Source organism: Mustela erminea, chromosome 5, assembly GCF_009829155.1.
Source record: "Mustela erminea isolate mMusErm1 chromosome 5, mMusErm1.Pri, whole genome shotgun sequence".
Taxonomy (NCBI): domain Eukaryota; kingdom Metazoa; phylum Chordata; class Mammalia; order Carnivora; family Mustelidae; genus Mustela; species Mustela erminea.
Window position 1 is genome coordinate 5,469,205 of NC_045618.1, and position 24,805 is coordinate 5,494,009.

The window sequence follows — 24,805 nt, forward strand, 5'->3', positions numbered from 1 at the left end:
GGGGGAAGCAGGCCTGCTGCCAAGCAGAGAGCCCGCTATGATGCGGGTCTTGATCCCAGGACCCTGGGATCATGACCTGAGCTGAAGCCAGAGGCTTCAACCCACTGAGCTACCCAGGCGCCCCTATGACTTTTTAATTTCTAAACTTTGGAAATGGACCTCTAGCCCACGATTTGGTATAGAGTAAACTGTATATACGGAACGTTTACTTTTTCTTTAGTAATGTTTTTCTGTTTCAGTATTACTGGGGATTCTAAAAGCAACGTTAGACGGTGAATATGATGGTGGGCCTCCTTACTTTATTATGGGTTTCAACAGGAACGCTTCTAGTGTTTCATGGTTAATTACAACATTGGCTATTGGTCTGAAACAGATACTCTTCATCACGCTACAGATGCACCCTTCCATTCCTTTTTTGGTGTATTGATTAGGTAGAAATGGTTGTTCGATTTTAATCAATTTTCCCCTGCATATATTGGAATCAATTTGGTTTTACTTCTTTAACCCATTAGCATGACGTAGTTACTATATAAAGCTTTCCTGATATTGACAATTGCCCCCACTGGGTTATGGTAGATGACTTGTTTAATACATTATTGAATTCTATTTCCAACATAACATTTCCATTCTTTAATATGGTCTCTGTGCCATGGTTAGTATCAGGCTTATTTTGCTTTGTAGAATGAACTGGATCATTCCATCAATCTTGTGCTAAGCCATGGACTTGCTTAATGTTATCAGTATTATCAAATTTGAAATAATTACCTAGCAAAAACACTTGGGACTGGTGTCTTCTTTGGTTAAAGGGGGCAGTGCTTTGATAACAATCACATGTTTGGGTTTTTTCCCCCTCAATTAACAACATACATATTTTCAGAAGAGCCTTCATTTACTTGAGATTTTCAAACTGAAGCCGATTGTGCCTACATTTGTATTTCTTAAAATGTCTCTATCGCGAGGTTCCCTTTCCCGTTCCTATTCTTTCTTTCTCTTCTTTCTTTTACTTCTCAAGTAGATTTGCCAGAGGTTAGTCTACTTTATTGTTTGTTTAAAAACAGAATCAGCTCTTGGACATATTTGCTAATTTTACTGTGTTTCTGTTTTCTAATTCATTTATTTCTGGCTTTACTCTTTTTTTTCCTCCCCGTTTTCCTTAGAGGCTGTTTTTTAGGCTTTTTTTCCCCTAAGATCTCAGGCTAATGCTCAGTTTATTCTTTTTCTCTGTCTCCCTTCTTCATAATAAAAGCATTTAAGTCCATGAGAATAGCGCGGCTGTCTCCCCGAGGTTTGGTTATGTGGCATTCTGGTTTTCAAGGCTTTCTAAGTATTTGTCACTAAATTCTTTATTTCTTCCTTGACCAAAGAGCAATTTAGGAGAGGGTTTTAAATTTTTTCAAGTGGTTGCATTTTGGTTTTAGTCTGTTTAAATTTACAATTATTTTGGCTACGTTTACTGCACGGTGGATCAAAGAAGTCCCCGACTGGCACAATTTCTGTTGTGGGAGGAACGTGAGTTCTTACAGTTGGTTACTGGGCTGACAGAAATGTCTGCAAAGCATATGCTCGCTTGCAAAGCACAAGGCTTTTCAAAAGTACTTGCTTGCCATAATGTTACGTCAAAAGAAAGAGAAAGAGGATACAAAGTTCAATGTGCTTGTAACCACGTTTAAAATACGGTATGTTTACATATGTGCGCTGCAGAAGGCTGGGACCACAGACGTAAAGGCACTGAACAGTGTTGATACTTTTTACTTTGAGGAGACTATGGGCAATTTTTACTTGCCAGTATTTTCTTCTTCTTCTCCTTCTCCTCCCCCTCCCCCTCTTCCTTCCCCTTCTTCTTCTCCTTCTTCTTCTTCTTCTTTTTTTTTTTTTTAAGCAGCATGGAGCCCCACACAGGGTTTAAACTCACGAGTCTGCGATCAAGATTCGGACGCTCAACCGACAGAGCCACTCTGACACCGTGACGCTTTCCCGTATTTTTAAATTTAAAATTTTTAAGATTTACTATCTTAATAATAAGATTTCCCTGAATGCTCATTTGCCTACGCTTTGGTTAGAGAAAGGCTTCTGCCACGACGGAGTGTTTTTGCACACCGTCCCCTGGGCACGGTTAAGGAAGTCACCAAACGAACGTTGAGGAATGATGGGATTTGAACTGTAATGACAATGGCAATGACACCTGAAGATGGCGGCCCTGGGGAGGGACCCACAGTCACTCTGGGGCTGGAAGGCCCCTCTGGAGGAGGACGTTCATTCCCAGGGGCACCCAGGGGAGTCACCCCCATCCTCCGCGGTCCCCACTCGCACACGAGCAAGCCCTTGTTACTGGGATGGCAGACTCGTCCTTTGAAGGAAAAAAAACAGCAAAATCCAACTACTACAACGGACCCACGTGGGCTTTTATTTTTTCCCTTCCTACATGATCGCTAAGGCCCACCCCCCAAAAACCACATTTCCAACCCCAGCCCAACTGCTAGAGTTGAACTTGAACTTGAAGCAACTCTGTCCAAGCCCCCCACTGGGCCCTTGCAAATGCAGAAGGGAGCTCACCAGTGGGGTGGTGTGCGAGGAGCTCCTGCGGCTCCCCCCACAACTCCGGTTCTCCCTGCAGGCACCAAGTTCCCAGTCTGATCTGTGTAGCGTCTACACAGCCAACTGAAACACCCAAATCAGAATGCAGCCAAGGACTTCCAGCCATCACCCTTTGGAAGAAGGCTCTCTAGGAGAGCCGTGTTCTCAGCCCATCAGCCAGCAGAAGTGCTCAGAGGGAAAATGGGAGTGAGCTTGTATTTTCGGTCTAATTTTTATCTAGAAGCCTCTCCAGTGGCTCACCCGGCCCACCTCGGGATGTCCTGCTTCACTGTTCTGGTGTGCCCTAGGGGCAGAGTGGTTCAATGGATGGAGTGTGAACTCTCAAACCTGGGTTCCAATTCCCCTACCATCCCTTACAGGCACAAGGCCTTAGGGAAGTGGCTGCCTGCATGAACTTGTTTCCCTGCCCCTAATGAGTCTGGAAGGCTGTTTCTTGCAGGGTTATTGAATTCAGAGAGTCTAGCCCTGTGCCGGCCCGGAGCAGGTGCTCAACAAACACAGGATCTTTTCTGCCTTCTCGTTCTCTTGCCCGGCTTGGGGGAAATCCAGCGCGAAGATCTCACGCGCTCCTGCAACATTTCAAAAGCGCTTCCTACATTCTCAAGTCAATTTGGTAGCCATAAATATGTATTAGGAACACACCCTGGTGGAAAAATTTTACTTGGGGTTATTTCTTGGCGAGTTTTAAGAAATACAATCAAGCATAGAAAATGCACTTTTGTAAATTATCCGAAGTGCTACACTTATTTCTCTGAGGGCTTTCTCGACTCTCAGGTCAACGTTTCCATGGGGATTTACACACATGGATTTAACTACAACATGAGTCCCAAGTCCCCTGATTGATGCCAGTGATCTGTCATGTTGCTCCTTTGCTCAGAGCCCATGGGGGCTCTGGCTAGCCTCTGAATTAAGTCCAAGCCTTTGGACACATTCCCAGGCCAGCCCCTGCCTCCAGCCCCATCTTCTACCATCTCCCCTACACATCCTACCTGCCATCTCCACCAAACCACCACTGAGTCTTCAAATGTGCCGGTTCTTTCTGCCTTGGCATGTTCCAGTACCCAATGGGATGCTCCTGCTCCCCTTGTCTGCTGAGACTCCCCTAAACACCACCTCCACCAGGCAGTCTTCTCTGCATACACTCCTACCCCCACCATGTTCCCAACTTCCCGTGCTCTTGTTTGCAAATCCAATATTCCTTCTGGCTCACTGGGCACAAAGGCCCTTCCATTTCCCTTTATGCCACAGAGCTGAGCACATGGTAGATGCCTGGGAAATGTTTGCTGCTCTGATGAAGAATAAAGAGATTTGTAAGAGAGAAGAGAACTCAGGATGGCTCTTCCCTGACTTGACGGCCCTGCAGTACGCAGGTAATAACGATTTCCATGTGCTATCCCGCACAGAGCACAGCTGTAAAAAGTAGGCTCATAAACCCATTTCACAGGCCATGAAACCAAGGCTTGGTCGGGAAGGCTGTGCCTCATCAGGGCTGGGAGATGGTGAGCCAAGATGCAGAGCCGTGGCTCCTGTGAACCCAAGTCCCGTGGCTTAAGGTAACATCCTCCCCTCTGTGTCAGAGCCCACCTCCGTGGGGAGCTTGTGGCAAAAAGAGCAGCTCCCTGTTTCCATAGTGAAAACACTTTCTGTCCTGCAGAGCTCCCCAGGGCCAAGACGGTGCCCAGGCAGAAGCTGGAACACACAGGGGGGCAAACCCATGACCCTGTCTTGGGCCACCCTGAGCCGGGACTCTCACCCTGGGACCCGGCACGGTCCCCACTGCTAAGGGCGGGGTTCCACACCCCCTCTAACTGGACACTAAAGTTGCCCACCGCTTGTGCCTTTGGTGGGTCCAACACCATTAAAAGTGGATCCTCATCTTCCCCAGGTCTTAATTGGCTGAAAAGCGAAGTGACAGGTTTCATTCTCTGTCCAGCAGCAGAATGGGATCTAAGGGTGCGTCACAAATGGGGGGGGGGCGGGATGGTGATGGGCTATTCAGAGACAAGACGCAGGACCCGGCAGATAAGAGATCTCATCCACCAGACAGATAACGGGGCTCCAATGACAAAGGAGCTCGAAGCCGTCGCTGGTGTATCGAGAGAAAGGAAGAGCATATTAAATTTTAAACAAAGCCCACCCAGGGGAAGCCTCCAGCCTCCCTCTCCCGGCCCGCGCCTCTCATTTCCAGCACAGGTTCATAGAAACTGAAACATCCGACCCTCATCTCAAGGGGCTGGGTTTTGTGTGTGTTTTTTTTTTGTTGTTGTTGTTGTTTTTTGGAACCCAACGGGCAGCAGCTGGCATGCTGGGTCTCTGGGTGGGAGAGGGGCAGCCTGGGCCTCCAGAAGCCCCTGTGGCCTTTCCACCAGGCCTGGGAGAGCAGGTGCGGGGAGCCAGGAAGGAGCGGTGGTGACACACTTGAATGTGCCAGATCCCGAAGGTGGGCACCAGCCTGGGTGTCCCCGGCACAGCAGAGGAAGGAGGGAAGCTAAGAAGCAGGGAAGGTCTTCAGAGGCCATGCCAACCAAAAGTGCCCCAAAGAACGGGCTGACACGCAGGAGGAAGAGAGTCGAAAAGGAGGAAGAGCGAGTGTGAAGCTGGAACAGGAAGGCCCGATTTAGCCTGAGCAAATGTTACTTCCTCCGTAATTCCATCAAGCCTTCCTCCAGCCCAGCGGTGCAGGAGTCAGGCTGGCGCGGCTGGAGGTCTGGGCAGACGCATTCCTCCCCCGGGGAGGAGGGGGGGTTGCATAGAAAATCCCCAGGACCTGTAACCCCAAACCCCAAGCCAGGTCCGGAGGAGCAGCCTTGGTCTCTGGCCTCAGGGTGGGATGTCGGCTGTTTGGGCATCCTCTTGGAAGAAAGACTGTCAGAGTTCCCCACCACTCTGGAACCCTCGAAGCCAGGACCGTCCCGGGCCTTCTAAGGGTGGGTACCTGGAGGTTTCCCTGGGGAGCCGAAGGCTTGCCCAGCTGCCGGCGATCTGAGCAGACCCAGCCCTCGGGTCCCCCAGCAAGCCCAGGGGCAAGGACGGGATGTCCTACCTCATGGCGCAGCTCAGGCTGCTGCCCCGACACCGACTCTCCATCAGCACGTGCTCCCCGTTTGGAAAAGTGATGTCTGAGGAACACCCAGCCGGGGCTTAAAAGAAAAGGCCTTTGGATTTACCCAAAAGGAGGAAAAATAACAGTATAACCTTCCTGGAGGGCTGTTTAGCCATCAGAAAAGAGCCTTTAGAACGTGTCCTTGGCCCAGGGATTCCCTTCTAGAAACGGATCCCAAGGAATAATCAAGGCTGTGGGCAAAAATACCCAACAATGTCCCTTAGAAGACAGGAAGAGAGAACATACTGGAAACACAAGAGGCCGCTTAACTGTATTGTGGTCCTTCTGTTTGAAGGAATATTATGCAGCTCCCTCCCTTTTTTTTTTTTAAAGATTTTATTTATTTATTTGACAGATAGAGATCACAAGTAGGCAGACAGGTAGGCAGAGAGGAGGAAGCAGGCTCCCTGCTGAGCAGAGGGCCCCATGCGGGGCTCGATCCCAGGACCCTGAGATGATGACCTGAGCCGAAGGCAGAAGCTTTAACCCACTGAGCCACCCAGGCGCCCCTATTGTGCGGTCCTTTAAAGTGAGCTAGAGTCGATGAGCTTAGGAGGCGTACGGAAGCTGAGTCCCTATATGTCACACCTGAAACTAATGTAACACTGTATATTCACTCTACTGGAATTAAAACGGGAAAAAAAATAGTGGTGCCTGGGTAGCTCGGTTGGTTAAGCATCTGGTTGGTCCAGGGGTCCTGGGATTGAGCCCCACGGAGACCTCCCTGCTGGGCGGGGAGTATGGTTCTCCCTCTCCCTCTGCCCCTCTCCCTGGCTCGTGTGTGAGCTCTCCCTCTCTCTCTCCCTAATAAATAAATAAAATCTTAAAAAAAAAAAACTAAAAGAAATTAAATAAAGTGACTTAACTCCATGAAAATTTTAATCACAAATTGTTACAGAAGAGAAAAAAAAAGGAAAGAAAAAAGTAACATGAAGGTACACATGGTATGATCTCTTTTTAATTAAAAAAATATAGGCTGGAAAGGCATATAATATACTGAAATATTAATAATTATAGAAGGGTTTTGTTTTCACCTTTTTGCCTGTTTATGTTTCCTAAATTTTCTGCAAAAATCATAAATCTCTTTGTAACAAGAAAAAAAATCAATAAAATCTATTTTCTAAAAAACAAAAGGAAGAGATCCAAGAGCCAAGAGACTGTTCATTCCTTGGACATTCAAACCTGAACTGGATTTGGAAAACAAACAAACAAACAAAAAAACCCCCCAAACTGAACAGACATCTTAAAACCACCTAAGATTATTTTCAAGAGCTAAGGGGTAGTTTCCAGCAAAGAGGAATTAAAATCTCTGGGAGGTCGGAGTGAGTGCAGGCGGGGTGTGAGTCATAAGCAGACAGCCAACCCCCCCAGAATACTCAGAACCCAACTTCTCTGTCCAGGTCTTTCAAATAATTGCCACCGGGAGAGGGAAACAGAGCAAGCAGTGGGGCCAAGGTGCAAAAAGGCAAAACAAACATTTCTTTTGTCCTTTATGGAGGACGGGACAATAGCTTTCTCTTTAAACAGTAAATTCAAAAAGGGTGGTGGGGGAGGCCAGTTCCTGAGCTCAGATGGGTTAACCTACCTGGATAGGGAATAAATTTTTTTTTTTAGATATTATTTATTTAGTTGACAGAGAGAGAGCGAGCACAAGTAGGCAGAGAGGCAGGCAGAGAGAGAGGGAGAAGCAGGCTCTCCACTGAGCAGGGAGCCTGATGCGGGGCTTGATCCCAGGACCCTGAGATGGTGAGCTGAGCTGAAGGTAGACACTTAACTGAGCCACACAGGGGACCCTAGGGAATCATTTTTACAACAAAGGCATAAAAGCTCTAAGAGGAGGGGTTGGCGGGGGGCTGGATGGCTCAGTCGGTTAAGGGTCCAACTCTTGATTTCAGCTCAGGTCACCATCTCAGGGTCGTGAGACCAAGCAAAGGTAGAGGGCGTGGTTCTGTTCTGGGAGTGGAGTCTGCTTGGGATGCTCTCTCTCCTTCTCCCTCTGCCCCTCCCCTCTGCTCGCACACATGCTCTCTCTGTTTCTAAAATATAATAATAATAACAATAACAATAAAATAAGATAAAATAAAATTGGGGTTTGGAGGACAGATTCCAACAAGCTCTGTAACTGAAACAAAAGAACTTAGCTGATGTTACACAGAAGTTCTCCTGGAGAATGAGCTAGAACCCAGGAGGACTGGAACTGGAACACTTGGGAGGGCATTAAGAGTACTCAGCACACGATTTATAGAAGTTGGCCTTTGCCTAACAGAGATGACCTAGAGCCCAAGGAAGGAACAGTTCCATAGAAGATGGTCTTAATTATTTCAAGCATCAGGAAAACCCAAGGAGGAATCATGGCAGACATCTGAATTTCTCCAGTGCTCTTTATGATCAAAAGCTTTAAAGTCTACCTCTAATAATAAAAAGAATTTATTCATTTGAGGAACGTTTGCTGAGTGCCTCTGACCCACACATGCACTCAGTGAACGGCTGGGTACAAACTTTACACAGGGACAGCTCTGTGATGTTCAGGGCACTTCCAACAGCCAGACAAACACGAATGGACTGGGTAGGAGGGTGGGCCACTGGGGCGGATCCCTTGTCAAGATACCAAGTAGCCGGGTTGGACATGCCGGCTCAGGCCCAAAGATCCTAAAGACTTCTTACCCCCTTAATAAGTCCTCGGCCCCAAAGGACCCTGCCTCTTTCTTAAGAAATGATGACTCCAGCTCAGAAAATAAATGTGATGCCACACACAAGGACAGGTGGTGCTGGATGATTTTGTAGCTCTTAAAGACATCAAATTCTTCCCCCGGGTGAAGCTGTACCTATAAATTACAGCCTCGTATTATACACGGCCAACACCTTTAGCTTTGTTCTCCTACAGCATTTCTCCTTGACAAAAAAGAAGCTGTCAATACTCTACTTTGAAAACAGCATAGAAGACCAAAAAAAAAAAAAAAGGAAAGAAAAAGAAAAGGAAAAAAAAAGGCAAGCAAGCACTTTTCCTTCCCTTTAATTAAAGGGATGCCATCCACTTGCACCTCTGGATAGAAAAATAGAAACAGAAAATTATTCTTCCAGAATCTTCTAAGTACCAAGTGCCTTTAGCCCTAAAAACTTCTCCGCCATTTAACAAAGTGAAAGCCCCGGCTTCAGGCTTCAGGCACCAGGAAGTGTTCCCTCAGCACCTGGCAGCAGCTGGTACCTACCTGAGGCCAGTTCACAGACAGTAATAAAAGCTCCCTTGAAATAATGTTAAGGTTCAGACACTCTGATAAAAGCTGGGAACTTCAAAGGTAGGGCTGCAAAGCCCATCCCTAATCCTCCTCATTGTGTCTGATGTGGCTGGCTGGGCTCGGGGGGCTGTCTCCACCACCTACTGCCTGAGCTCTGCCCCATAGGCATTTGAGAGCCAGCAAGCCAGCTGGGGGAGGTGGGACAGAACTTTCCACTCTCTCCCTTGGGAGGGGTGGGCCTTTGGCCATGGTGTACAGCCAGTGCTCTTTAACCAATGGGATGTCAGTTAAATATAAGGGAGGAAAACAAGACCAAAAAAAAAAAACTTGTCTACAGACAGGAGCCCAGTGGTTCTGGAGTGATAACTAGATTCAATGCCAGGTTCCAGGGCTCTCTCCGCGAACTTGAGCACATCATTTCGGACTTGAAGCTTCAGTTTCTCTGTCTATAAAAATGGTAACCTCACAGGTGAGGGGAGTAACTAAGATGCCCCGTGTGAAAACGCAGAGCAAAGGTGAGGTTTTTCTTCCCATCCTTCCTTCTTTCCACCTTAACCTCCTCCTTTTTTTTTTAAACCTTAACTTCCTTTTTAAAAGATTTTATTTATTTATTTGACAGAGAGATCACAAGTAGGCAGAGAGGCAGGCAGAGAGAGAGAGGGGGGAAGCAGGCTCCCCGCTAAGCAGAGAGCCCGATGTGGGGCTCGATCCCAGGACCCTGAGATCATGACCTGAGCCCAAGGCAGAGGCTTAACCCACTGAGCCACCCAGGTGCCCCTTAACTTCCTTCTTTAAAAATAATTTTTTTTGGGGGGCGGGTTAGGTAGGATATGCGCATAAGGCATAAAATTCGAGATGTATGAAAAGTAACCTTGCAGAGCTACTGCAGACAGGCAATTCTGTCCTGTCCTCTCTCATTTAAGAAAATATTTCAGTGACCAGGACCACACGGATACACAGGGAAACGTTCACATTCTTTTTTACAGCTGCACGGACTGCACTGTATGATCATAGGACAATTTATTTATCTGTTCCCTCCTGGTGGACATTAAGATTTTCTTTTTCCTTTCTTTCTTTTTTTTTTGGGGGGGGGGCTTCTTACTTTTACAATCAATGATGTAATGAACTGTCTTGAAAAATGCTTGTTTTGCATGTTATGTCACAGACCTGTGAGAAAAATTCCCAGAACTGGAATTGCTTGTGCACTCTGGATTTTAATAAATATTGTCAAAATTCTCACTGTACAACATGCACTCTACAGACAATGACGGGAGTATCTGTTCCCACTAGGACTTCTCCAGAATAGAGCTAACTTGCATCTCTCTAATTAGCAGAGGGCTGAGCATGGTCTTACAAGGTTAAGAACCATTTGTATTTCCTTTTCTGTGAACTGTCCATGTTTGTAGCCTCTTTTAAAAATTGAGTTGAGGGGCGCCTGGGTGGCTCAGTGGGTTAAAGCCTCTGCCTTCAGCTCAGGTCATGACCCTAGGGTCCTGGGATGGAGCCCAGCACTGGGCTCTCTGCTCAGCGGGGAGCCTACTTCCCCCCACCCCCGACTGCCTACTTGTGATCTCTGTCTGTCCAATAAATAAAATCTTTTTTTTTTTAAAGATTTTATTTATTTATTTGACAGAGAGAGAGAGAGATCACAAGTCGGCAGAGAAGCAGGCAGAGAGAGCGAGAGAGGGAGAAGCAGGCTCCCCACTGAGCAGAGAGCCTGATGTGGGGCTTGATTCCAGGATCCTGGGATCATGACCTGAGCTGAAGGCAGAGGCCTTAACCCACTGAGCCACCCAGGTGCCCCAATAAATAAAATCTTTAAAAAAAAACTGAGTTGAGGGATGCCTGGCTCCGTTTTTTTAAACCTTAACTTCCTTTTTTAAAGATTTTATTTATTTATTTGACAGAGAGATCACAAATAGGCAGAGAGGCAGGCAGAGAGAGGTGGGGGGAAGCAGGCTCCCCGCTGAGCAAAGAGCCCGATGTGGCTCCGAGCATGTGACTGGATCTCTGGGTCATGAGTTTGAGCCCAACGCTGACCCTAGAGCTACCTGAAAAAAAAAAGGATGAAATAAAATAAAACATAAAAAAAAACTTGAGCTGACCGTCTTTTTCCTAATGATTTGTAGGAGCTCTTTAGATATTAAGGAAACCACTCTACCTATGACCTATGTTGCAAAAATGTTCTCTAGTTTTGAGAACTAGGAGACTCTTCTGATTCCATTTATGATGATTTTAGCCACACAGAAATTTCTTACTTGTGTATAAATACGTCAATCTTTTCCCTTTTATGGCTTCTGGGTTTTAAGCCATAGTATCTCCTGGGTTCATTTTTTTATATTTACCATCTTTAAGCCATCTGAAATTTATTGTGTTATAGTGTGTTCATTAAAAAAAAAGAAAGATTTTATTTATTTATTTAACAGAGAGAGAGATCTCACGAGTAGGCAGAGAGGTAGGGAGAGAGAGAGGGAAGCAGGCTCCCTGCTGAGCATAGAGCCCGATTCGCGGCTTGATCCCAGGACCGTAAGATCACAACCACCAGAAGCAGAAGAGGCAGAAGCTTAACCCACTGAGCCACCCAGAGCCCTTAGTTTGTTTATTTTTTAAAGAAAGCCATCAAATTGTCATTTTAAGTCACACAATTTAAAATGCCATCTTTATTCATATCAAATTACCTTTAATTTGCCTCTGAGTCCCTTCTCTTTTTTCCTCTTCAAATCCTGCCCAGCTGCTTCAAATCATGCTCCTTCTCTCCATGGCTCTCACATCCCTCAATTCCACTTGTGAGCCAAGACTTGATCCATGTTATCATGACGGACAATCATGCAAATTGTGCTGAATCCCAGCATCTCAGAAAAAGTGGAGATCTCAGAAGCATCCCTTCATTTTACAGCTGAGGATACAGAGATCCAAAAAAGTAACCTGGACTCGTCTAAGACTACGAGGCAGGTTTGTGCTTGGATTTTTTTTTTTTTTTAATTCTATCCAAGAAGAAGACAAGACTTGATTTTGCCATAAATTCTGCTCAATGAATAGGTCTCTATTAAGCAACTACGATGGCCAACAGTGCACCAGGTGCTGGGGTTCCAGAAATAAAGGGCACCACCCCCAGCTTTCCAGAAACTCAGAATCCAATGTGGGGTCTAAACACGCACATCTACAGACTAAGGGGTAAGGCAACAGGGGCCAACGGATGTGGGAGAGCAGGTCGATTCTGCAAGGGATGGCTCCGAAGATACATGGTTCTTTTTTTTTTTTTTTAATATTTTATTTATTTAACAGAGAGAGAGAGACAGAGAGAGATCACAAGTTGGCAGAGAGGCAGGCTGAGAGAGAGGGGGAAGCAGGCTCCCCGCTGAGCAGAGAGCCTGATGCGGGGCTCGATCCCAGGACCCTGAGACCATGACCCGAGCTGAAGGCAGAGGTTTTACCCACTGAGCCACCCAGACGCCCCCGAAGATACATGGTTCTTAATTGGGCCTGGCATGACCAGGACTTTGTCCAAATATGTAGAGAAACTATTTGGCAATAGGGAAACGATGAGACAAAGTAGGGTGTCTGGTCATATAAAATTAGGAAGGAAGTAATCTGGTTTCGTGTTGCTATGGGTGGGCTTTAAAAAAAAAAAAGGCTCCTCTGAGGATCTGCGGTCATTGCCAAGCCCTCGAGACAAAACACTAAGAATTATAAATAAATGGACCCATCTGAAGGGCCTTCAGGTGTCTGGTAGAAAGCACGTATCCTCTGTGGAAGAAAGAACTCTCATTCCGTATTTCAAATAATCCTTGCAGATAGAATTCTAACAAACATAAACTCACAATCAAAAATCATGAGACATGGGGCCCCTGGGTGGCTCAGTCGGTTAAGCGTCTGCCTTCGGCTCAGGTCACGATTCCAGGGTCCTGGGATGGAGACCCACGACAGGCTCTCTGCTCTATGGGGAACCTGCTTCTCCCTCTCCCTCTGCCTGACATTTCCCCTGCTTGTGCTGTCTCTCTCTCTCAAGTAAATGAATAAAATATTAAAAAAAAAATCATGAAACATACAGGGATACCTTGTTAAGCACTTGGTTAAGCATGTGACTCTTGATTTTGGCTCAGGTCAGAGCCTGCCTTGGGCTCTGTGCTCAGCGAGGAGTCTGCTTGAGGATTCTCTTTCCTCTCCCTCAGCTTCTCCCTCCCTCATGCATGCTCTCTCTCTCTCTCACTCAAATAAATAAATAAATCTTAAAAGCAAAAGCAAAAATCATGAAACACATAAGAAGTGAGCCCTCAAGAGTGGGAATGAGCAGAAGCATCGTAGGACAGAAGTGTCCCTGCAAACATTTTAGGGACTGGAATTATCGGATACAGAATCCAAAAGTAAGAATAGTTAATGTGATTAATAAAACGGGGAATTAACACAAGTAAGGAGTAAGAGATTATTAAAAAATACAAACCACCATGTGTCCTCAGAAAAGGATAAAATAGAAACAAAGAAATAAAAAAATATAATTTTATATTAAAATGATTAAAAACTCAAAGGATGAGCATCAAAAATTGTAACTGCAACAGAAACATGCAAATATATTAAAATTTGTGAGTCAATATTGATACTAACAATACTTCTGTGGAAGGGTTAACCAGAAGGTTAGAGATAACTAAAGAGAGAATTAGTGAGTTGGAAGACAAGTAAGATATTATCCAGAAAACATTACAAAAAACCCAAAGACTGAAAATGAAATGAAAGTTAAGAAACATAAAGGACAGAGTAAGATCTACCTTACATCTAACTGGAGTTCCCAAAAGAGAGACCAGAGAGAGCTAATGATGGAAAGATAACATTCCAAGAGGTTAACTGCTAAAAATCCTTTAGAGCTGATAAAAGTCACCAATCTTTGGTTTCACCCAATGAATCCTTAGCCAAAGAGATTCAAAACCACTCCTAAGGAAATAATAATGAACTACAGAACATACAAATCAGTGTGCATACGTGCGCACACACGCACACACACACACACACACACACACACATCCCACCACCACCATCAACAACAACCAGGCAGAAGATAATACTTGAGAATTGTGCTACCAATTTCTCAACATCAACAACCGGCCAGAAGACAATGAATTACTATCTTTATTTACTTTATTTTAAAAAAGATTAAAGCAGACTCTGCACTGAGCGTGGAGCCAGATTTCAGGACCCTGAAATGATGACGGAAGCCAAAATCAAGAGTCCCATGAGCGGACCACCCAGGCCTGACTGCAATACTAACTTTACATACTCAGAGAAAATAGCTACCAAGCTAATGTTTTATACCCACTAAAACAATGCGTTAACAACAAGGATGACACACGATTTTAGCCAAACAGGAACTGAAAAGTTTATGACTAAAGGTCTTCACCACATGGGGTTCTGATCTCAGAAAGTAGGTCTGAGATGCAAGGAGAAATCTAAGTAAACAAAATGGAAAACAGGTGGAAAATCAAACCAAAGGTTAACTGCACAGAACATTAAAAATAAATTCCCAGGGGGGCCTGGGTGGCTCAGTCGGTTAAGCCTCCCTTTTTATTTCAGTTCAGGTCATGATCTCAGGGTTGTGAGATTGAGCCCCAGGTCCTGCTCTGCACTGGGTGGGCGTGGAGTCCGCTCCCTCTCCTTCTCCATCTCCGTCTGCCCTCCCCTCTCCCGCTCTTTTTTTTTTTTTTTTTAAAGATTTTATTTATTTATTTGACAGAGAGAAATCACAAGTAGATGGAGAGGCAGGCAGAGAGAGAGAGAGAGAGGGAAGCAGGCTCCCTGCCGAGCAGAGAGCCCGATGTGGGACTCGATCCCAGGACCCTGAGATCATGACCTGAGCCGAAGGCAGCAGCTTAACCCACTGAACAACCCAGGCTCCCCCCCTCCCGCTCTTTAAAAAAAAAAAAAAAGTAATTGCCTCATTTGTGGAACTGAAAAGAGAGAAACAAGATGTATCTAAACCTCTGTGTGACAACTGAATGTGTCACAACAGTGACTTTACATAAAGCATTCCAAGGTCGTTGCATTATTTGAGAAAAGATAGAGACACCAACTAATTTTATACCTTCTACAGTCTGCATGCATTAAAAGAATAGAAACAGTGTATAACCTGCAACACAGGAGAGGAAAAAACAAAGTGAAGGGAAGAAAGAAAGAAAAAAAACTTTTAATCAATTAGAAAAAATGAACAGGGGCGCCTGGCTGGCTCAGTCGGTCAGTGGAGTGTGCAACGCTTGTTCTTGGGGTGGTGGGTTTGAGCCCCATGATGGAAGTAGTGATTACTTAAAAATAAAGTCTTTAAAAAGTTAAAGAATGAATGAAGACTCAGAAACAGAAGAAAGAGAAAGCACAAACTAATAAGATGGCAGAAAGAAATCCATACATATCTAAAACTAAAACCAATGTTAACCCAGCTCTGGACCGTTTACAGGACACATGAAGACAGGGACATAGGGTAAGAGTCTGAAACCACAGCCATGGAAGGGAAATGAGCAGCAGAGAGCCATGGCAGAGGCACCAAACTGTTGCCAGGAGAGGAGGGAATGGCAGAGAACAGTAGGATCAGAGAGGCAGGGAGAGAGCCCCGAGTGATAAGCCAACACTCTCCATGACAGTATCTGGGACAGAGAAGTCAGGTAAGTAGGGGCCCTCAAACGGGCTGCCAGGTGTGATCCGGGGAGTGGGCCAGGGGCCTTTGTAAGAGCAGGGAGGAGTAGGGGGTTAAATGCTCTCCTGTTTCGGAGCTGGAGAGAAGAGTGGGAGAGAGGAAGCAGGGACAGACAGGGTAAACTCTTCTCTGAAGTCCTGGGGGGGAGAGAGTGATATGGGAATTGGGGAGAGGCAGGGCCAAAGGAGAATGTGGGGTGCACAGGCCTAGGGAGGCAGCTGGGGCAGGGCACAGGGGATGTAGGGGTGGGACTGATGGTAGGCACTGACGTCCCAGCTTGGGGCAGGGGTGGGCAGGGGTGTTAGGGGATGGGAAGAATCCTGAATGTCAGAGCTGACCTGCTTTCAGGTAATGGCAAGACCACAGTGAACGCATCCCCGTCAGCCTCCAAAGGGTACCTGATGCTTTTCAGAAGGCGGAGGGGATGTGGTCCTTGTGAGGACATGGTGATATGGTGCACAAAACCACCACCAAAGCTTGGCTCTTGCTTTTTACCGAACGCCCACTGGGAACGGGATGGGGTCACGGAAGGCGTTCAAACATGACCCAGAAGACAAACCACACATCACCAAGAGTCGTCACAGAAGTTACAGCTTCCCGTGTAAATCTGGAGGGAGGACCCACTCCTGCTTTCTCTGTGATCATTCTTCCCTGATTTTGATCCCCTTAAGTATTACACACCGGGGCTACAGAAGGAAGAAAGGGAAAGCAGTTGGGCCACAACATGATCCGCTACCCTCAGCTTCCGATGGCACTGAAAATCCTCACGTTTCCAACACGTCTCTCAGTACTTCCAAAATATACACACAATAGAGCGTATAGATTTAATACCAGAAACGCCTTTACGATATCAGTTGCAGAAGACAGAATTAAAACCCCCGTACAGGTCAACCCACTTCTACTAGTCCTTTTATTCCACTTATAAATATATAGATTAGAAAGATAATACACACTGATAAAAATTCACATAACACAGAAATGAATTAAAGAGAAAACAAAAGGCTTCTGTACTTGGGGGTAAGGCGCTGGGGATGGGGGAAGGGTCAGGTCTTCGAGCTACACACATTAATTAGTAAGTAGTAAGAACCAGTCATTTTACCTTTTTGAAGCTGCTGATTCGACATACGTTTTTGGCCCTGCTTTGGCTTCTCACATCTTTTAATCCCCCTTTTGGAATCTACCCCAGTCTCTTGCCACCAACTCACCCCTTATTCGACAGTGCATGTCTCCGAGCACCTCCCGCCCAAAGCTAGAATCTTTAATTTAGCCTGGCCGTCTTGTTTTCTAATTTGTTTTTCTTTTTCTTTCTTTCTTTCTTTTTTTTTTAAATCCTGAGCAAACAAAAATGAGTTGGGCCCAACAGTGACACAGGCTCTCTCATGGGCTAGCCCAGCAACCTGGTGCGATGTGCAACCTGTTTCCTCGGGAAAAACCTTTCTGTTTTGCGCATGAGCAACCGGGAGACACTTAACCGGAAATCGTAGGGACTTCCATAACCTCCACTTCTGTTCTGCCAGAAGCGTTCTCCCCTAGTCCCACCTGCCCTGTTAACGACGAGAGGCTTTGTGAGCAGGGACGCTCTGGGGCCCGACTGTCCAGTGCCAGGCCTGCTTCTGACACTTGACCTCCGGAAAGCTCTTCAACCTAAATGACCAGATATACAGCAAGTGCTTACCACGGGGCCCAGTCCTTGGCAAGTGCTGTGTCCTAAGAGAGTTGGGGAGATTGGTTAAGAAAGGCATTTGCCCCTAGTTTGGGGAGACCACAGACCCCTTGGAAGCTGGCGAGTGCTCTGGGTGCGAAGTGCACGCTCACCCCCGTTACCCCCGGCACAGGTGCACATGCAACTCAAGTACCCCTCCCCGCCACCCTTCCCCCCGCCGCCGGTCCTCTCTACACTGATGTGGGGATCTCAGGCGCGAAACTCTGTGGCAAGGCTTTAAGTCTCATGTTCACAAGCAATGGGCTATTGAGCAACTCCCCCGTTTCAGGTTCCGCTTTCGGCAGAAATGTTACACCTTTCTTCCCCAAAGCCCTTCTGACCCTTGCCCGTTTTGCTCTCGATTCAGGCCAGATCCTCCCTGGGTCACCTTAAGACCATCTCTCTGCGTGCAACAAAGCTGCACATGCTCTCTGCGAATCATTCTGATCCTTCCCCACAGCCCTCGATGGTGGGGCCGCTTGTGCAGCATCTACTGACGGCAGGCCATGGCTCGGACCCGTGCCTGCTGAGCCCTCCCACACCCCCACCAGGCCCCCGCAGAGGTGGAAGCTACAGACGCCCGGGCCCTTGTTCTTAATAAGCTTGGAAAAAGCGCAAACCAGCAAAAGCCAAAGATGACAGAGGCCAGGAGGAACTCATGAGATGATCTAATTCCCTCATTAACCAGGGAAGTAACTTTCCCAGTGGCCACCCCACTCATTCACGGCTGACAAGCTCCCAGCTCAGTACTTGGATTCCTTTGGCATGTCTCAGACTGTACCATGCAGGTGAGTTGCATAAAATGCAGTTTCTGCACTTCTGGCAGGCTCCTGGGCCGCGATGCTGATGCTGGGGGTGCCGGGACCGCTTAGAGGAGAAAGGGTTTATGTCAAGGTTAACGGACTGTCCCACCCTGGCTAAAAGCCTCTTTGCCCACCCTTCCCGTGGCTGTTTCAATGGCCTTTCTTCAGGAAAGCTCCCTTCTCCTCCATCCTCCCTGATTATCGGCTCCCACGGCCTCTGTACCATTTTCCCTTTGAAGCGTTTATAACAACTGTAATTAAAGAGTATTTGTATAATTATTAGTTCAGTGTCTGTCTCCCAGGGAGACTACAAGCTGCATGAGGTCGGGCCCAGCACAGAGACTGGTAAATCATACTGTCAATGAAAGGGGAGCCCTGGTGCTCTAGGAGACCCTGGCCCAGAACCCTGGAGTAGAAAGGGAACATTTGGGGGCGCCTGGGTGGCTCAGTTGGTTAAGCGACTGCCTTTGGCTCAGGTCATGATCCCAGGGTCCTGGGACTGAGTCCCGCATTGGGCTCCCTGCTAAGTGGGGAGCCTGCTTCTCCCTCTCCCCTCTGTCCCTCACCCTGCTTGTACTCTCTCTGTCAAATAAATAAATAAGATCTTAAAAAAAAAAAAAAGAAAGAAAGGGAAAGTTTACACCCATGGAAAACACCTTCTGGAGGCCTCAAAGGCCAACAGATGATACTTCTAGCTTTAGGATTCCCAGCAGTTTTAAATACATCCCAACTAAAATTTAAGCTGAAAAGGATACTTCAAAAGAAAAACATCTAAATGTTTATCAGGAGCAAAATAGTCCCAGATCTGGTACTAGCCATTCTGCTTGGGGGATAGTTAGGCCTCTCAAAGAAGCATTCCCTTAGCGTCTTCCTTGGGTGAATGGTCTTGGAGCACAGTGTGGGCTCTGGCTGTGGGAGCAGAGGGCATGCGCCCTGACCAGCCTCACTCTACTACAGACCAAATGTTCCTTTTTTTTTTTTTTTAAAGATTTTATTTATTTGTCAGAGAGAGCGAGCAAGAGCGAGCACAGACAGAGGGGATGGCAGAGTCAGAGGGAGAAGCAGGCTCCCTGCGGAGCAAGGAGCCCAATGTGGGACTCGATCCCAGGACGCTAGGATCATGACCTGAGCCGAAGGCAGCTGCTTAACCAACTGAGCCACCCAGGCGTCCCCCAAATGTTCCTTTTTGAGTTCTCTTGCTGCCACCCTTTTGAGGAACCCCAAAGCTCTGAGGCCTCAGCTCCTTGGTGTGGGGACAGATGCCTGACCTCGTTGCCGGGGAGGCAAAGTCCGAAGCCAGACAGCCGGGGTTCAAGTTTATCAGCTCTGTGCCCTGGGACAAGTGACTCAACTCCTCTGTGCTCTAGTTTCCCCATCTGCCAAATGGGAACACGAAGGGACATGACATACACAAAGAGCACAAGCCCGGCCTCAGATACGTGATTATTACTGTTTTCTGTCTATGCAGTGCAATTGGAGATCTCTCTGTTGTTTTGCACAATCTCTACCCAGTGCCTCCACCTATTCCGGACCGACTCTTCCCAGCTCCTCCTGCCTTACCTGTCTGGAGCTTGTCTGAAGCCATGACTCACTGCAAAACTCTGCAGGTTCCATCAATCACCTTCCCATCCCCGCCTCTGTGTGTCACTCGTGGGTTCCTTCTGGGAGGGAGGTCTCTTTCCCAGTGCCCAGTACACTTACTCGCCAAGTATTACAGAGGGCCCACCATGTGCCAGGCTTTGCTCTGGGCACAGGGGCTCAGCAATGAACACAGACTTCCTACCCTCACGAGCAGACGTTCTAGGAGGAGATCTGGCCCATGAACAGATACCAGTTCAGGCCTCTGACTCTTCCTCACACCCATTCTTCACGGCAGATTAGTCCTAAATAAATCGTACATGAGTACAAAGCAGGAAGAAAGCAGGCCAGATCCCAAACTGCTGACTGTGACATGGGGACATCCTGTTGATGAAATGCTGCCCCATGGAACTGGGGGTCTTTGCTTCTAGTTCCCCCCAGCAGTCACCGCTGGCCTGTCAAACCCTTCAGAACAGTACATGGGCAACACACCCGGACAATAAGGCTTTCCATCTACCTGTCCTCTGCAGGCAGCATACATCCATGGTTTCCTTATTCTCAGAGCCATGCTCTTTGGACAGAGCCTGATTCGGGACCCCCCCGCAGGAAGAGAGGCAATGGCCTTGTGTTGAAGAGCACTGGACATGGACTCTAGAAGCTCACATTCAAATGCTGACTCTGCCCACAGAGTGTGGCCCTGGGCATGGAGCTTTTCTTGTGCCTCGGTATCTCTTAGAAAATCTCTGACATGTCTTCCAGCTTAGTCTTAGGGTTGAGATCAACCATCATCATTAACAGGAGACTCAGCAGACGCAGAGATGCCTTCATTCAGCAGCATGAGCCTGGGACCCGGTGGTGAGCAAGCACCCTCTGAGACACACCTGCCTTCTCCATTATTTACTCCCGTCTAACTTCAAACTTGAACTTTTTAAGCAGACTCTGATAGAAATATCTCTGGGCCCCAAGGCAACCCTAAAATAGAAGTCATGCAAAATCTCCGGTGGTCCCATTAGTCTCCCTTCCTTCAATTTGAGAACGGCTCCAGACCTTGTCTGTCTCCTTGTCTCCAGACGGCGAGCCTAAAATAAGTCTCCCTGGTAGGAAATGCCCGGTTGGAATGGAAGGGACCCCAGTACGGAACATATGACCTGCCGGCCACACACCACAGGACAAGGACTCACCTAGGAATCTGCCTGGAGAAGAGTGAGCGCCTATCCCCATTTCAACTCAATGCAACTCCCTCCACAGACAAGTGGGCAACCAGGAGAAACCACAGGAAAGAAAATGTGACCCAAATGCCCGCCCCCCCCAACTCAAAAGAAAGCAGCTCTACTCCCATTGCCCTCGAGTGAGAAAGCCAGGTCCTGCAGGTGTCTGGAGCACGGGAATGCAGCTGGAGCTGTAGGTGATCAATTAGGGTCAGGCGGGTGCCTGGCCCAGGGTGACATGTGGCTCATGGGCCAGTTGATAAAGGCATCAAGAAAATTCTAGAAAACAATATTCCCTTTAAAATAAACAAGAAAGCTGGGGTGCCTGGGTGGCTCAGTGGGTTAAAGTCTCTGCCTTCGGCTCAGGTCATGATCCAGGGTCCTGGGATCGAGCCCCACACTGAGCCCCGCATAGAGCCCTGAATCGGGCTCTCTGCTCCGGTGGGGGAGCCTGCTTCCCCCTCTCCCACCTGCCTCTCTGCCTACGTGTGATCTCTGTCTGTCAAATAAATAAACAAATAAAATAAACAAGAAAGGTACGATCATACTGGGTCACCCCCCAAAAACTGGACAGGCCCCTGGCTTAATCACAAACACTAAAAATACATGTTTTATGTCTAATGACAATTAGGGGTGGTTTTCTTCCCTTCTCCCATAAGACCCGGTACTCTGAAGGCCCCCTTCCCCCAGAAAAGCACATCGGGGTGCAGGGCCAGGGCCCTCTACTTGGGAGAAATGAACATTGACTGTTGTTGCTTACACGTGTACAAAGGCAGAACTCAAAGAGTAGCTTCAAAGTTGGCTGGGTGACCCCCAAGGGTGCAAAGTCCTGCTTTGCACACCTGTGGGGGAATTTTTTGTGAATTTCCCAGGCGCCCACGGGAACCGTTTCCGTCCGCTCCAGGTCCACACCGGCTAGGAGTTTCCACTTTGCATAGAAATAAAGGCGCTCAGGGCGTTCTTAACAGTTAGGGCGCTCAGCCTGCAGCTCAAAGGTGGGCCACCAGGATGGTCATTCGCGGACCGCTCAGACAGGGAAGGACGAGCACCTCGCAGTGTCCCTGTGAAAACGCACCCAGACTACGGCTCTGCCTTTGCCCCAACCAACGCTGAGCTTAGAGATACACTAAGGGCCGTTTCGGGTTAGTTAAAACCCACGCCAGCACCTCCCAGGGCTCTTAAATCTTCCCAAACTACAGCTCAGACTGGAGGGAAGCAGTTGCAGCAACCATAAAAGTCATCTTAAAAGGCAAGTTGGAAAAAAACCCGATACGCACTAGTTAGCAAGTCCGCAGTTCGGGGGGCGGTGGCACCACGGCCGGATCTGTGGGATCCGCGCGCCTGCAGGGGCTGCCCCGTCGGTCCCCGGGTCCCCGCGCCCACCCGGGAGCCTCCCGGCCCCCTAATCTGACGCTGCCGATCACACCCCACAGCTCCGTCCAATTAGGAAAATGACCGCGAGGAGACAGAGAGGGGCGACGAGGAAGGGGAAGTGAAACTAGGGAGCCTAGGGACAGGCCGTGGGGACCCCGCCAGCCGGCGAGCGCCTTCAACAGGTCCCCCGCCCGGGGCGCCCCGACGCCGGCCCGGCCGGGTTCCAGCAGCGCACCGCGTGTGGCCGCCGACTGCCCTCCGGGGCGCCCCGGATCCCCCACCTCCTCCGCGGCGGCGCGCTCGGCCCTCCCCCGCCCCCCACCCGGGACGGCGGGGACGCGCAGCAACCGCCCCCCCACCCCACCCCCCCGCCACCCGGAGAATAAAGTTTGTGGGCAGCCGCAGGGGCGGGGCGGCGCGGCGAGGGGGTGAAACTTTGAGTCCCGGGCCGGGTGTGGGGGGAGCGCGCGGGGCGCCGGGACACCCACGTGCGGGCCCGGGAGCCGCCGCCGCCGCCTCCCCGGCCTCCCGCTCCGCCGCCGCCGCCGCCACCGCGGCGCTTTCCTTTCATTTCTGCTTCTCTCTCTCCCTCTCTCTCTCCTCGCTCGCTCGCTCATTCGCGCGCTCTCCTCGCTCTCGCCCTCTTTCGCTCGCTCCCTCCCTCCCTCCCCTCCCCCTCCCCGCCCCCCCCCACCCCCCAGACGCCATCTCTCCCTCTTTCCCCGGCTCTCCCTCTCTCCCTCCAGCTCCCCGGCATGAGGGAATGTGGAAGTGAAAGGAAAAGACGACATGTTTGCAGCGCGGCGCGGGCCTGCGCGCGGCCGTCCCCGGGGAGAGGCGGGGGGCGGGTCGGCCGCGGCCGCCTCGACCCACCCCCGCGCCCCCCGCGCCCCCGCCGGCGCGCCGCCCGGGGCTGCGGGGCCAGGGGGCCGGGGGGCCGCGCGGGACACTCACCCTGCTCCGGGCGCGGCTCCTGCGCTGGGGCCCTCGGCGGGCCGGGGCCGGGGCCGGGGCCGGGCCGGGGGCTCCTGGCTGCCCACCGCCCGGGCTGCTGCTGCGCGCCCGCCGCCCGCCTCCACGCGCGCCCGCCGCCTGCTCCTGCCGCCCTCCCTCCGGCTCCTCTCTTTCTCTCCCTCTCTCTCTCTCTCTCTCTCCCTCCTCTCTCTCCCTCTCCTCTCTCGCTCTCTCTCCCTCCTGCTCGCTCTCTCCCTCCCTGGAAGAAGGGAATGAGGCAGGGCTGACGTGAAGGGATGCAAAACAGCTCCTCCTAACCCAGCTCGCAGAGGAAGAGAGACAGAAAAGCAGCCCTTTTATCTCTCTTTTGTTTTCTCACTTCCTTCCACCCCCCCAGCACCCCCCTCTTGTCAGCCCAAGTTTTCTTTTCTCTTTCTACCGCAGAGAGGATTTTTCTTCCTTTCTTTCTCTTTCTTTCGGTTCAACTCTCCCACTCAAATTGAAAGCCTGGAGGGTTTTCTTTCTCCTTTTTTTTTCTTCCCTCTTTTCTTCCTTCTTCCTCCTTTCTTATTTCTCTAAAAGGGTTTTGTTTGCTGTGGGAGTTTCGTTTGAAAATCAAGTCACGCCTTTTTTCCTCCTTTTCTTTCTTTCTCTCTCTTTTTTTTTTTTTCTCCTCTCAGCAGAAAAGGGGAACAAAGATTAACTGAAGCGGGGGAGAGGGGGAGCGTCAGAACCTCGCATGGAAATGGGGGGCCCGGCCCGGCCCCGCACAAAGGGGGCCGGGGGGCTGCGTGCCCCCTCCCCCCTGGGAAGCCCGGGGCGTCCTCCCGAGAGGAGGGTCGGTGGGGGTGGGGGCGGGGGCAGCGGCGGCGGCTGGGTGCCGGTTCCTTCCGAAGTGCGGGCGGGGGCCGCCGAGTCCGCCCCTCCCCAGCCAGGGGTGGAAAGCTGGGTGTGTTCTTTACTTATATATTTTTAAAGTAGGCAGATGGGCTTGGAACAAACATCCCCGCAGAGCACTGAACTGTAAAAGAGCCTTTAAACAGCTGTTTGCAGAGCCCTGGACGGCCAGGCTCGAGGGAGCGGCGCGGGCTGCGAGTGCCGGGACCGGGTTGAGAAGGGGCTCGGAGGAGGCGCTCGGAGGAGGGATCGGCCCCCCGTGGGCTCTCCCATCCCTGGGCCTGGGCCTCGGCCCTCCACCCCCGACCGGGCGCACGGCTGGGGGGCGCCGAGGCGTGGCCGTTCGCAGCGCGGGGGGTCAGGCCCCAGCGCCTCCCCGCGGGGCCGCGGCCTCTGGCACAGCCTGGCCTCCCCCAGACCCCGCTCCCGGGCAGGCCGGACCCTCGGCCTCCCAACGTCCGGCACGCCCGCCACTCAGAGCCGCTTCTTGACTCAGACGCTGGGCCGGTGTCGAGTCCTCGGACTGAGCCGGGCACAGCCGCCAGGAAGGGTCAATTATTCATGGGGCGCCTGGGCGTGCTCCCAAGACCTGCTCTGCCCTCAGCTTCTCCGGAGAAGTGGGGAGAAGACAAGGGAAAAGTTCCCAGAGCAAACTTGGCCACGTTTCTCATTTTCCCAAGTA

At 49.6% G+C, this 24,805-nt stretch overlaps 1 protein-coding gene across 2 annotated transcripts in view; it reads right to left on the reverse strand.

Annotated features, from left to right (window-relative positions):
- The window catches only part of ZNF710 (zinc finger protein 710), a 67,188-nt gene extending 43,560 nt beyond the window's left edge, over positions 1 to 23,628 (reverse strand). The window contains exon 1 of one of the 2 annotated variants that reach the window (XM_032345523.1): positions 23,227 to 23,628. Coding sequence is in view for 1 of the 2 variants with exons in the window: in XM_032345519.1 (XP_032201410.1) it covers positions 16,006 to 16,052 (47 nt within the window). In the remaining variant the exon portion in view is untranslated. Of the gene's footprint in view, positions 1 to 16,005; positions 16,114 to 23,226 lie in introns of those variants that run through there. The other variant, XM_032345519.1, reaches the window with a different exon arrangement.
- Between the last annotated feature and the right edge of the window lie 1,177 nt (positions 23,629 to 24,805).